The sequence below is a fragment of the Camelus bactrianus genome, chromosome 15 (assembly GCF_048773025.1).
Source record: "Camelus bactrianus isolate YW-2024 breed Bactrian camel chromosome 15, ASM4877302v1, whole genome shotgun sequence".
Lineage (NCBI taxonomy): Eukaryota > Metazoa > Chordata > Mammalia > Artiodactyla > Camelidae > Camelus > Camelus bactrianus.
In genome coordinates this window covers 65,025,031-65,038,761 of record NC_133553.1, presented here as the reverse complement: position 1 = coordinate 65,038,761, position 13,731 = coordinate 65,025,031, and the positions used below count along the sequence as shown (strand labels likewise).

Sequence of the window (13,731 nt, the reverse complement as noted above, 5' to 3'; positions counted from 1 at the left end):
AGGCTGGGCCAGAAAGGGCGCACACGACAGGGCACTGCCTATTTGTGTTCAGCCCCGGGCATCCTGATCAATAGGACAGGTTGCTGCCTTCACAGAGTAATGGGATCCTACCTATGGAGCGGAGTACTGAGCACAGACTGGCTAGGGTAAGTGCAGTAGCAGCCCTAACAGGGGGCTGTGCATCCAGAGAGGAGAGACTAATGACAGCCAGGGGAATCCTGGGTGCCTTCCTGGAGAAGGTGGCATTGCAGCCAGGCTTTGAAAGACAAATAGACTTTGAACAGTTGGAGATGGTACATACCATTATATTTCAGTTTTACTGGGGCTTATCAGTGCAAATAAATCGTGAGCATCGTAAAACGTGGGGAATGCAGAGATGGGGAGAGGACAGTAGCTGCACGTGCCTGGGGTACCTGGGCCAGGGCAACAGCCAAGAGGGACTTCAAGAGATTTGGACTCAACAGCACTGCCCACTCCAAGGGCTCCCTGCCATGACCCTTGACTTGGACACATCATTGAACTTCCCCAGTTTTCCATTTCCTTATCGAGGACAAGGAGATTAGTTGCTATCACAAAACTGTTAGAAAACCAGGGAAAGAGAGTAGTGAACAGACCCAAGAAGTCCAAAGCATCCAAAAGACTTAGAGTGATGTAGGGCCCTGGGCTCAGGGTCATTCAGGAACTTCTTTTCCAGCCAGTGGTGGCTCCGTAATTTCTATACAGGAACGGCTCAGGCAGACTCCAGTGGACAGGGAAGAGCTAGGGACCTTGTCCTGAAGCAGCATGTCATAGTAGGCACTCAGACTATCACCAATTAATGAAAATAGCCAAGTTTTCTAACATGTTTTGACTCACACTTTTCAAAAAAGTAATAAAAAGTGAATTGCCCCGTAACAAAGAATAAAATCAACAGTTGGTTCTCATTTTGCCATTCTGTATCTTTCATGTATGGTTATTATCATTTTGGGGTGCTTGGGGAGCAGATGGAGGTCATGAGTCAAAGCTAAGGAACCCCCAGGGTGCTCCCACCATTTTCAAACTGACTGAAAAACCAGCCACTTGTCCCTCTACGTTTGACCATCTTTTGTGCTGCATATAATTTTTAATTCCACAAAAGCACAGGATATGCCTCCTGGTGAGAGGAAAAACCCTCTCTCCTCTCCTTAATTATCTTTCTTTGCAGAACTGAGGTCCTGACTCACAGCCATTGTTCCTTCTCTTAATTTTGACAGGTCCTTCCTCTTCCCTTTCCCCTCCTGAGACACCTCCTCCCGTGGGAATGTCTGCCGTGAAGTGGGAACGAAGGGTGCCTGGTGAGAAGGGGGCGGGGTGTGAGTTCTTTGTTGCCTCAGGGAGACCCTCTCTTGTCTAAGCACCACGTGCAGGCACTTAAGCTCTTTGCATTTAAAAACAAAATTTCCAGAACTCTCAAAATTCGCTGTATAAGACCATAACCATCCTATTCTGTCCCTTTTCCTCCCAACTGAGACAAGGCCACAAGGCGGATTCAATACAGCCAATGTTGAAGGAAGATGAGAGAATGAATGAATGAAATCAAGACACAACTTTCAAAGCACACGGTCTCCACCCACTTTTTAAGCAATCCTGATTCCTCTCTCTTCTGTACCCATCTTCCAACCGTACCAACTGCCCGCTGTGGGCTTACAAGTTATTCCCTCTGGGTATCGGTTTTAGAAAAGTGGTAACTGTTGACATATTATGGCACTTTGAGTTTACCAAAATTTCAGGCCACTGTGGGATGTGTGCTAGGTTTCATCTTCCTCACCCCCTCTACAGAAGACACGGCTGAGATTTCTCTGAGATTTCTGTGCACGCTGACCAAAGAAGAAACTGTGGCCTGGACTCGTTAGTGCCGGAGCCGGGGCGGCAGACCCGGCGGAGCGCGCGCAGAGTCCGTGGCGCGGCCGCAGGGCGCAGGGGCGCGGCGGCCACGGGGCTCTCACCTCGGAAAGTCAGGCTGGCGACCGGGTCGCTACGCCGGTCCCTCTTCACACTGGGGAGGTTGCTGGCCCTCACCAGCTGGCAGCTCAGCATGGTTCGGCCGGCCCCCACCCAGCAAGCGCCGGGCTCCGCGGCAGCCGCGCCAAAGGGGAGCTGTCGCCTTCGCTGCGCCTCCGCGGAGAAGTCCCGACGCCTGGGAGAGGCCGCGGAGAGGACACCGGACACCCGCTGGGCGGACCCTCCCCTCGGCCCCGGCCCGGATCCGCCCTGCCCGCGGCGGGCGGGGCGGGGCAGGGGTCAGACGGGCGCCGGCGGGGGCCCCCCTCCGCGGGTCTCCGCCCCCGCCGGGAATGGGAGCGCGGCTGACGCGGGGCGCACGGCTCGGCTGCGCAGTTGGGACAGGGCCCCCGCCGGCCCGCTCGCGGGAGCCCGCAGCGTCCCGGCTCCCCGCCCGGCCAGCGCGCCCGGGCCCGGTGCGCGCCAGTGCCGACCTGGCGTCCGCTGCTCTCCTGCCCGCTGCGCCCAGGCCGGCGCGCCGAAGGCACGGGGCGACTGCGTGCGAAGGCCGGAGGAGCGGGCAGCCCCGGCTGCAGGGACCGGAGGGCGTCCGCGGGAAACGGCAAGCGCTGAAGGAGGGGCGGGCGGAGCAGCAGAGTGGGCGCTGCGCCCTGAGCCCTGAGCCCCCGGCCCCCGCGCCGCTCGCCTCGGCCCGCCTGCCCCTCACCCGCCCTCGGGGCCCGGGCGGCCCGAGAGACTCCGACTCGAGGGCTCGCGAGCCGCCCCCCAGCCTTCTCCAGAGCAGTCCGGGGTCCATAGCCTCTGGAGTCCAAATTAATTATCTGGCGTCCCCTGGAGCCCAGGGATCCACCTCCTGCCCATTCGGTCCCCAGCAACATCCCGAACAGCAGTCTCAGTCCCCTCGCCCCTACTGTGGGGGGAATTGCTTACAGCGTCAGCCTCGAGCGGTGACTGCCCTTAACACGCATTTCCCATGTTACGTCTGGTTCCTTTCCAACTGATGTGAACTTCTTGGCCACAGGGGTCTTGGCTTCTCATCCCTTACACCCCTACGGGCACTGTCCTCCCACCTCCCGTCCTCACTAGCTTCCTCACTCAGCCTAAATTCAGTGATCATCATTCTGCTGCACAAAATCTCAACTCCCTTTCCCCTCTCTCTCACTTTTTTTTTTTTTTGAAGATCCCACATTTTTATGTGGCTAAACCATAACTGGGTGAAATTCAATTCTGCCGCCTCCTTCTCTGCACTCAAAGCACTAAAGGTGTTGGAGAATAACACAGCTAACCTGCCCGCCTCACCTTTAGTCACCACCTGACTGCCGCCAGGCAGCCACACTGCATCTCCAGTCCCTTCGGTCTCCCTCTCTCCTACACAACTTTTTCATACTTTTCTCTCCCCAAACCTGCAACACCCCATTGCTGAGTTTGCTTCCTATGTTCTGAGTAGAGAACTTCCTCATGCTCCCGGCCTAACCCGCAAGTTTCTGCGCCCAAATCTTTTGCTTTCTCTCTTGCTATTGTGAACGAATCATGTGTACTCCTGACTAAGACCAGCTGAGCAGTTGGGCACTAGGTCCTACCTGCTCTCTCCCACTCTGTGACAAGTCTGAGGCTGTCCTCTCCCCAACTTTATAAAGGCTGCACCTTCTCTAGCTGGCTTGTGCCCTCTTCCTCCTGACTCTACCACTCACCCTCATAATGAGGAGGACACTTGCATTCTCTCTGACATCCAAACCACCTTCCTCTCTCTCAGTGGAACCCAACTATTCGAGTGCTACCCCCATCCCTAGCTCCAGATCCTGACTATCTGAGCCCATCTCCTGGCAGTAGCTGTTGGTCTAGCGATGGGCATATGTCCTGAGTTGTTCTCCTGGAGGGATAACATACTCCATGAATAGACAAGCCCAACCCCTCTTCTGCTTCTTGAGAATAGGGAAGCATGTAGATCCAATTGCCCGCCAGCTCTAAGATGTAGCAGACACCAAGGATGGTAAACCAGTGAGAAAAATGGAGTCTGCCTGGGTCCTGGATGACTGCACACTATACATGCCCAGAGACCTGCAGGTCGCTGGATCGTGTCTCTGGATCACACTGGGGCCTAATACTCAATGGAGCTTCCTCCCAAGAGGACTTGTATCAGGAATGAAGATCACTTTAAGGCTGTTTATTATTCAAACCTTTTGGAGGTAGGACTACAGTACACATGGTACTATCTATGTGGCCACAGCATCCAAATGCCTCCACTGAGGCATTTACACCACCCTCTCCTGCCTGGGCTGCCTCTTAGCTGGTCCTCTCTGGTCCATTATCCACACTGGAGCCAGGTGATCTTAAAACAAACGTAATCAGGTCACTCCCCTCATAAGATCCCTCCAAGGCCTCCCTTACTGTTGGGATAAAGCCCAGCTCCCTTACCTCTGCCTACAGGGTAAGGCTACTCCGCCCCTCCCCCAACGCTCTGAGCTCCTGCTCCAGTGGCTTCTCAGTTTCCGTAACATGCTGAGATCCCTCCAAACTCCCTCCAAACTCGGAGCTCTGCTGTCACCTCCGCCTGCACCTGTCTTCCCCCTTTCTTAAAGAGCCACCCCAACTCATCGTTCAGACCTCAGCTTAAACATTATTTCCCTGGGGAGCCTCTGACCACCTGACCTAGGTTGGGTCCTCTGGCAAACTGCATAGCAGCCCTTCTCCTTAGCACTCGTCCCAATCGTAAGCAGTAACTATTTGTGTGATTACTGCTTTGATGTCTAGCTAGACTGTGGAGCTGGCCAATGAGGGGAGAGACCAAGTCCGCCTCAGGCAGCCAGGTGTTCCCAGTGCATCGTAAGGGCTAGCCTGGGGTTACTGTGGTATATTTTGTACTTGGCTCCCCAGTGTCCCTTCCACCCAGCGCGAGGAGGCTAAGCCAGTGGTTCTCAAAGATGACAGTACTGCCCCCTAGGGGGAATTTTGGATATGATGAGTTGGGATTTTTTTTTTTTTTTAACAATCAAGATGATTCCTGCTTGTGCTCCTTTCCCCCCAGCACACCACACCCTGCCCCCAAGTCCTGCTCTAATCAGTCAGAGGTGGCACAGGAAATCGGTAAGGGCATATCTCATATTTCCAGAGGAATATTCCAAGGGACTTTTACAAACACTTGGCTGTTGTCCAAGGAACAGAGTCTCCACACAGCTGCTCTGTAAACCAGAAACAAACGCAGCAGCTGATGGCCTAAGCCCTGGACACTTCCCAAAGCCTCCCACTTCCCAGCCTGGCTACTGTTCACTTCTCCCTGATTGGATGGCTGACTGTTCCCTTGGAGATGTCATCCTGGAGCCCAGTACTCAAGGGGGCTTTCTCCCAAGGGGGCTTGCCTCAGGAATGCAGCTCTTGTGGACAGCGTGCTGAGACCTTACATTGTCCCCTTCAAAGACATTCTCCCTTCCTTCCATACGTATGGTCTATGGCCACCCACATGGACTACATTTCCCAGAACCCCCTCACAGCTTGACCTGACCAGGAAACCAAGTGATGACCAATGAAATGTGAGCAGACGGGGTATGTGAACCTGCCAGCTGTGTCCTGTCCAGGCTTCAGTGAAAACATATCCCAAATCATCATATCCAAAATCCCCCCTAGGGGGCAGTACTATCCTCTTTGAGAACCACTGGCTTAGCCTCTTCATGGGGTGGGACACTGGGCAGCCAATTACAGTGTCCACTGCACCAACCATATTGTCAAAGGGACCCCGGGGGATAGCAGAGCAACAAGACAGAAGGATATGGGGTCCGGGACAGCCTTGTGGGTCAGAACTTCACTAGCCAGGACTACTTACACATCAGTCATTAGGTGAGTGAGAGAGACTTTTGTGTCCTCCACCATCAGTTAGGGCTCGCTAACCAGCAGCCAGGTCTGCATCTCACCTAAGGCCACAGGTAAAGGCAGCTCCTTGGCAGCCCAGACTACTCCAGCCCCACTGTGAAGGTGGTAGGGCCAGCTTAGGAGCAGAAGTCAGCTCGCAGCATGGTGAGGGGACCTGTTTTGAAGCTGAGTTTGCATAGCAAGCCCAGTTTTTAGTCACAACTTCATGTTAACTGCAGTGCCTTTTCAGGGCTGGAAAGAGGAAAAGGAGGGAGGAACGGAAGCTCTCCTACGTTGCCCATGGGTGTAGTCATGGATGGTGCTGACTGATCATCCCAGTCAGAGGAGACTGGCTGCCTGTTCTCTAGAGAGTCCAGGACCAAGGTCTCCAAGATTAAACAAAACACTGGGCATCAGATGCTGCCACTGGTGTCCCCGGGAAACAGCCAGCCTATTACCTGTGGTCTTTGACAAACACGATATTTTATAACAAAAATTGTGCCTTAATTAAACATAAGGAGATTTTTCATACAGATCTGGACTTATAGCATTTCTTGAAAAATCAGAGAACACAATGAGATATCACCTCACACCTGTCAGAATGGCCAACATCAAAAAGAACACAAATAACAAATGTTGGTGAGGATGTGGTGGAAAGGGAACCCTCGTACCCTGTTGGTGAGAATGTAAATTGGTGCAGCCACTGTGGGAAAACGGCATGGAGGTTTCTCAAAAAACTAAAAATAGAACTACCATATGATCCAGCAATTCCATTCCTGGGTATGTAACGGAGAAAAACAAAAACACTAATTCAAAAAGATACATGCACCCCAATGCTCATAGCAGCATTATTTACAATTGCTAAATATGGAAAAAATCTAAGTGTCCATTGATAGATGACTGGATAAAGAAGATATGGTACAATGGAATACTACTCAGCCATAAAAAAAGAATAAAATCATGCCATTTTCAGTAAAATGGATGGAACTGGAGATTGTCATTCTAAGTGAAGTAAGCCAGAAAGAGAAATAAAAATACCATATGATATCACTTAGATGCAGAATTTTAAAAAGACACAAATGAACTTTACAAAACAGAAACAGACTCATAGACATATAAAACAAACTCATGGCTCATGGGGGTAGGGGGTAGAGGGTAGGAAGGGATAAACTGAGAGTTTGAGATTTGCAGATACTAACAACTATGTATAAAACAGATAAACAACAAGTATCTACTGTAGAGCACAGGGAACTATATTCACTATCTTGTAGTAACCTATAATGAAAAAGAATATGAAAAGGAATATACGTATGTATATGTATGACTGAAACATTATGCTGTATACCAGAAACTGACACAACATTATAAACTGACTATACTTCAATAAAAAAAAAAACTTTTTTAATTTAAAAGAAAAAGAAGCAGACTTGCAGATACAGAGAACAAACTAGCGGTTACCAAAGGGGAGGGGCAACATAGGGATGGAGAAGTGGGAGGCACAAACTATTGGGTGTAACATAGGCTCAAGGATGTATTGCACAACACGAGGAATATAGCTAAGATTTTGTAATAACGATAAATGGAAAGTAACCTTTAAAAATTGTATTAAAAATTAAAATAAATAAAAACTTTAAAAACATTTTAAAAAGAAAAATCAGAGAAGCTGGCACAGGAGCACACGAATTTTCTGCCTAACACTGATTATTTGGCCCCTGTGGCTGGAAGTGTGCCCTGTCCGCTCACCCTCCTTGCCACCACGCACCCAACATGCATGTATTTCCTCCTCTAACCTCATTTTTAGTTACACCACCTCCCAGGCTCCCACACTTGTGAGTTTGTGGCCTCTGTCCTCTTCTGTCATCTCCTTGGGGTCTTACCCCCCTGCTAATCAAGGAAAGTAGTCAAGGAAGTCAAGGTAGGGGTACTTCCAGTAGGGCCCCTTCTTGCTGTTGGAGTTGGGCCCACTGGTCTCCTCTGGCTCAGTGTCCTAACACCCAGGGCCACGTCCCTGAGGTCTGACATGGGGTGCCCAGGAAGCAAACAAACCTTGCCCCTCTGCTTCCAATAGGAACAGCCTTGAGATGAACACTCTGCGTGGGAGTTTACAGGATTCCTTCAGGGCATATTTGCCAAGGTCCAGAAGCTTCCAAGAGCATGGGTGATCCAATGCATCTTCCTGCCCTCGCCCCTCACGTTCTTTGAAGCATCTGCCCTGCAGGTACCCCAATCTGAGCGGGCAGGACGGGAGAGGCACCTGCGTGTCCACCAGGGCTGTAGGGGTGTGGACTGCGCAGGCAGGAGGGATCCTGGCTACGGCCGTGAACACGTGACTGCCCGGGAAGAAGTGCCCTGTCTCAGGAACAATCAGATGGCCCCAGGCATCCATCCCAGTCCACAAGTTTCTAGCCATGTGTCCCGAGGCTTGGGACTTGACCCTTCAGTGTCTATTTCCACTTCTATGAAATCAAGAGAATGATGCTTCACAGAGGTGTTAGGAGGACTCGGCCAAACCCTAGTGCTTCCCACAGCGCGCCTGGTGCACAGTCGGGACCCAGTGGATGCTAGCGCTCTTCCTGTTAACAGTTCAGTCTAATGACCCAAACTAGAAAGAGACTAGCGTGCACTGAGTAGAGAAACAAAGAGACTTTGGCCTGGGGAGAAGGACTGAGAAGGTTTGTGGGCTCGGAGAGTCACCAGAAGGGTACTAATTTCAAGAAAGATCTAGCACGCTGGTCAGGGCCACAGCCAGCCATCAGGCAAGTGGACAGATGCCTCGGGCTCAGAAGGGACTGCTCCTGGAGGGGCAGCCAGAGGAGGCAGGACCAGGGTCCCTTGGGGGACTCAGCCACTCGGCTCACTGTGCCCAGTCTGGTAGGAGAGTAGATGGACAAACAGAGCTGGTAGTAGGACAGACCAGACAAAAAAGATAGTGAAAGGCTTTTGGGATGTGTGCGGTGATTTCTTAGTAAATTTACAATACATGTTTACTATACTAAGTATAATAAATATATGTATTATCATATCTAATAACAGTAAAAATAGTTAACATGGATTGAGTGCCAGGCACTATTCGAAACACTACTCTTCAGAACCATCCCTCCAAAGCAGATCCTACTATTATCAACACTTTACAGATGAGGAAACTGAGACACAGAGGGGTTAAGTAAGTTGCACAAAGACACACAGCTGGGAAGTGGGATCCCAGGCAGTCTGGGTCCAGAGCCAATACCCTCAGCTTCCATCCTTCTCTCCCTCTTGTTTGATGCTCTCATCCCACTGCAATGTGACCAAGGCTGCCGCTATCTGCACTCCTGAGCCCTTCAACCCCACTCGACTGGCTAAGGTTGGGGCCCATGCCCCCTTTCTGGAGGCCCCTGGGTGCTGCCACACCCACTGTAGGCTGCCCACCTCAGTGCCCTGTGACCCAGGACCATGGTCTCAGCTTAGCAGATCTGGAGCAGCCACCACAGCCCTGCCAGAGGCCTTGAGATGGCCTGGCATAAGGGTACCACCCAGAGGGAGCATCCTGGGCTGCCTGGTGACTGATTGATCCCAGGAGATGCAGAGACGGTGATGCGGAAGGGCAGAAACCCTTCTGAGATCAGAAAGCATCCTCCAGACCAGAGAGTGAGAGTGAGGATGTCTGGGCCCGAGGGAGAAAGGGAGCGAGTGGCAGCAGGGGCAACGCGTGACATAAGGCGGGAGGTGAGGGGGCCACTGCAGCCTGAGACTGGGCTCTGGGGCATGAGGCAGGCCTGGGTCTACTCCTGCCCCTCCCCTTTTTACTGCTTGTCCCTTGTAAATCAGAGCTGAGACCAGAGGGAGGTGGTGGAGCAGTTAAAGATGGGGGTCTGGAGCCAGACTGTGTGGGCTTGGATCCAAACTCTGCTAATTCCAGCATATGACCTCTTTGTGGTACAGTTTTCTCGCCTGTAGAGTAGGGGTGATATTTGCTACCATATATGGTTGCTAGGAGCATTAAGCGTCTATATAAGTGCCTGGTATAAATTATAACTTGAACATGACAGAGGTCCTAGGAAGTAAGTTCTATTAAGAACAGTGCCTTGCACCTAATAAGTATAGATCAGTTAAATCTGTCTCATTGGAGTGTTGAGGGGTTTTAAGGAAACAGCATCTGAAAACCTTACATTATTTGTGCTTCATGAATGACCATTCTCTCTCCTTGTCATGAATACGCATTTTCAGAATCGGAATCCTCGATCTTTTGGTCACTTGTCGTACTCTGCGCTCCCCACGGCCTTGCACGCCCCCCACTTTGACTCAGCCCGTGCTGGGTACCCCACACACAGCCCTCCCCGCATGCCGGCTCAGGCCCAGGCTGTCCCGCGTGTGGGCAGCACAAGGTATGCTATCTAAAGCACTTTCTCGTTCATGAGCCCGGACGCTGAGAACAGCAGAGGGCACTGATGATGCGGGTGAGGTGGGGGGTGATTTGGTCATTGGGTGACCTTGGCCAGGCCCCTGCACTTCTCTGGGCCTATCCACTCATCTGTAAAAGGGGATAATATCCCTGCCCCTTGACCTCACAAAGCTGCTGTGAGCAGGAAATGAATTTATGCATGCATGGAGGAGCCTTGAGGTGTTGTATGGATATTATAATCAGGTAGCCAAAGGAGGGGCTTTATGGGCCCCATTATGGGCCAGCTGGTGAGGGAAGGCTTTCCAGAAGGGTGTTATGCTCTGAGTAGTGTTGCCCTGAGACCAGAGCCTTCGGTGTAATCATTCACCAGTCTGGCTCTGGCCGGGAGAAGGAGGCCGAGCAGGCCTATATGCTGCAGGGAGGCCAAATTTGGACATGGACAACGCAGCAGGCGGACCGTGGCCAGGGCTCGGGGAGGGAGGGACTGCGCTCCCCATGACTGCCTGGCAGTGACTGTGATGACTGCGAGTAGGGGTTCATTTCTCCCCAGGGACGGAGGAGCCCCCCCAGAGGAGCCAGATCACAGGCAGAGGGGCAGGACTCCAGATGCTCCACAGACAGCCCTGGGGGCTGAAGTAACGACAGGAAAGGAGCCCCACCAGCGGTGCTTCCTGTGGGTTAGAAAGTGCTTCCCCATTCATTGTTCATCCTTTCCTTTCTCTTACAGGATTCTGAGCCTGACCAGGGCTGGGGGTGGTGTAAGGGGTAGGGGGACCATGAAGTCTGAAGCAAGTGTGTGTGTGTGTGTGTGTGTGTGTGTGTGTGTGTGTGTGTGTGTGGAAGAGGTGGGGGGGGGTTGGGAGGTGGGAGATGCGCTCAGAGAAGATGGAGGAAAATCTGGTTCAGGCTGAGTGGACGCCAGAGCAGACAAGACTCCTGAGAACAGAGGCAGGGGCCCCAAGGCGGCCTTTCTGGCCTTCCATTTGTACCCTGGGCAGCTCTGGGGTGGGGTTCACAGAGCCTGCTCAGCCCTCAGAGGGGAACCTGTGCTGGGGGAGGGGCAGGAGGCCGCTGCTGAGAGCACAGGGTGCCTGTCTTCCCTCTGGCGGCAAAGGTATCCTCCCTGCCCTCAGCAGGGAGAGGGGGGTGCGGGGAGGGGGGATGTACTGAGTGAGCGGTGCTCCCTGGAGTTCCGCAACTCGAAGCCCAGGGCCCTCAGCCAGCCTGCTAGTCCCAGCTGTGCAGGTGAACCACTGGCTGGGCTGCTCAGAGGATGCCGAGGAAGTGTGGAAGTCCCCCACGGGTGCCCTCCTTCTCCCCCTGGAAACACCTTGACAAAGCTCATTTCCTGAGGCAACTGTGGGAAACTGGTTCAGAACAGGTCAAAGCAATGTGATAGGAAACAAACAGAGCTGGAGTGTCACCTCCCACTCCACACCCCCACCCTCGGTGCACACGGCCTTCCAAGCCACCCATCCATTCAGTGACTCCTTCTTGAGAAACCCCAGATCACACACTCAGGAACGTGTGTGTGCGCACGCACCTGATATGACACATCTGTGTGTGCTGTTGTGGACACATGCCTGCATTCTCTGAGCCTCTACTTCTTGGAACTTGCAGGTGTCGCCTGCGCTTCCGGTATGCATATGTCTGGGAGCATATGTGCACATGGGCATCTGGGAACAGGTCAGTCCAGGAGCTCACAAAACTTAAAGGGAATGTCTGCTGGATGCCCAGGGACCAGCCAATAAAATGATTTCTGGAGCCCTGGGATGTAGCCAGATCTCCGGGGGAGAAAGGGAGTGACAGGTGATAGAGGCTGAGTGTGAACCCACAGGGTGGGTGTACAGATGGGTTTTCACTCTCTTGCCCTATGGTCCTTCTCTCCCATCATGGCTCCAAACCCACAGACCCGGCTGTGTAGATCCCAGCTCTGACTCAACCCTGAAAGGGTCCCAGATAACTAGACAGAGCCCAGCCCTCACCTCCTGGAGGAGAAGCCCAGTTAAAACAAGAAAAGACCTTCTTGCAGGAGGTCCCAATCTGATAGAGCAGGTGCCCCCTGCTCAAGGAAGCCTCAATCTGTGCACAGAGATACTCCAACCAATTTAGCATGTGGGTAGCCCCTAACAGGCTAAAATTCTCCCATCCTGTGCCCAGAACAAGGGTAGGATCCTTGGACAGGTGGGCGGTGCCTCTGCCTCCAGCGGCTGCCTGCCTGCCAGTCCAGCCTGTGATACAGAGCAAAGGCCGAGGAGAGCCGCCAGGCCCAGGCGGGGGAAGAGAGCTGGATTATAAATAGGCCCGGGACCAGCCTTCCGGGGAGAGGAGGGGAGCCCTGCGGTACAACGCTTTGCAGCCCACAGCGTGGAAAGGCCTCTTTTAAGAGATCCAGAGAGCTCAGGAGAGATGCTGACCTTGCCTTCCGGACCCCCCTTAGCCCTAACCCGGGCTCAGCTTCCAGGCCCCAGAGAAGCCAGGCCCCTCTCCCTGTTTGCCTCAGTTTCCCTCTGGGTCGCCTCTCCCCGAGGATGTGTGCCTTTGCAACACTCAAAAGCGATCTGGCCTGGGCGAGGAGTCGTCTCTCACATCCCGGTGCTCTCCAGGGTGGAGAGCCGCGGCGTCCCCTCCCCGATCCCACCCTCCTCTTCCGGGGGGATCGCTGGCCCCTCCTACCTGCAAACACCGCGGAGCAGTAGGCATCGCTGATGTCGGAGTCCGGGGTGTGCACGTTCTCGGCATAGAGGATGAAGACCCTCAGCATGACTGGCGCGAGTCAGGGCCCCGTGCGCGCAGGGCGCGGAGAGGGCTGGGGAAGGTCGGACAGGGCCGAGGCGCAGCTCGTGGGTCCCCTCACTGTAGAGGGCTAGCGGAGGGGGGCCAGCTCGGATCACTGGCTCCTGGCTCAGAGCCGCGGCTCTTGGAAGAGGAACAGGCCAGTCCCGGGCTGCTCCAGTGGGCTCCGCTCGTTCCCCGCCCCAGCTGCGCTTAGTCCGCTTTTCAGCGGGCGCTCCGAGGAGAACAGGGGCTTCTGCTCATCCTCCACCCCCGCCGCCCTACCCGGGCTCGGCTGAGCTGTAATTCAATGCTCCGACCGCAGACTCTCCCAATGACACGGCATTTTGCACCTGGCGGTGGAACAGCGGACTGGGCGGCGGTCGCGGTGGCCGGGGACTGGATCTGGGCTCCCGGCGCCCGGCGCAGTCCAGATCTCACTCCTGAACGGGGGAAGGCTTGGTCCCTCCCCCGACCTCCCACCTCCAGCCGTGCGCGACGCCAAGCCCGTCGCCTCCTCCCGCCGCGAGGATTCCAGCACTCTCCTCGGAGCCAGTCGGACTGCCCCAGGGACGCGCTGGGGAGCAGGCGCAAGACCGACACTTTCCCGAGGGAAGACCCGAGCTAAGGAATTTCATTGAACGGCAGCGCCGGCTGCCTTAAAAACTTTGTACCCTTCGTCTGCATGTAAAAACAACACATGCTACTTTTAGCACTGAAGCATAAAAGAAATCGCCGAGTCTGAGAAATAC

At 53.7% G+C, this 13,731-nt stretch overlaps 1 protein-coding gene across 21 annotated transcripts in view; it reads right to left on the bottom strand.

Annotated features, from left to right (window-relative positions):
• The window catches only part of DYSF (dysferlin), a 201,772-nt gene extending 188,305 nt beyond the window's left edge, over positions 1-13,467 (bottom strand). For 6 of the 21 annotated variants that reach the window (XM_074341295.1, XM_074341300.1, XM_074341298.1 and 3 more), the window contains exon 1: positions 1,965-2,204. In XM_074341295.1, the coding sequence (XP_074197396.1) occupies positions 1,965-2,055 (91 nt within the window). In that variant the 5' untranslated portion in view covers positions 2,056-2,204. Of the gene's footprint in view, positions 1-1,964; positions 2,206-12,880 lie in introns of those variants that run through there. The other 15 variants (XM_010963696.3, XM_010963701.3, XM_010963700.3 and 12 more) reach the window with 7 other exon arrangements.
• Between the last annotated feature and the right edge of the window lie 264 nt (positions 13,468-13,731).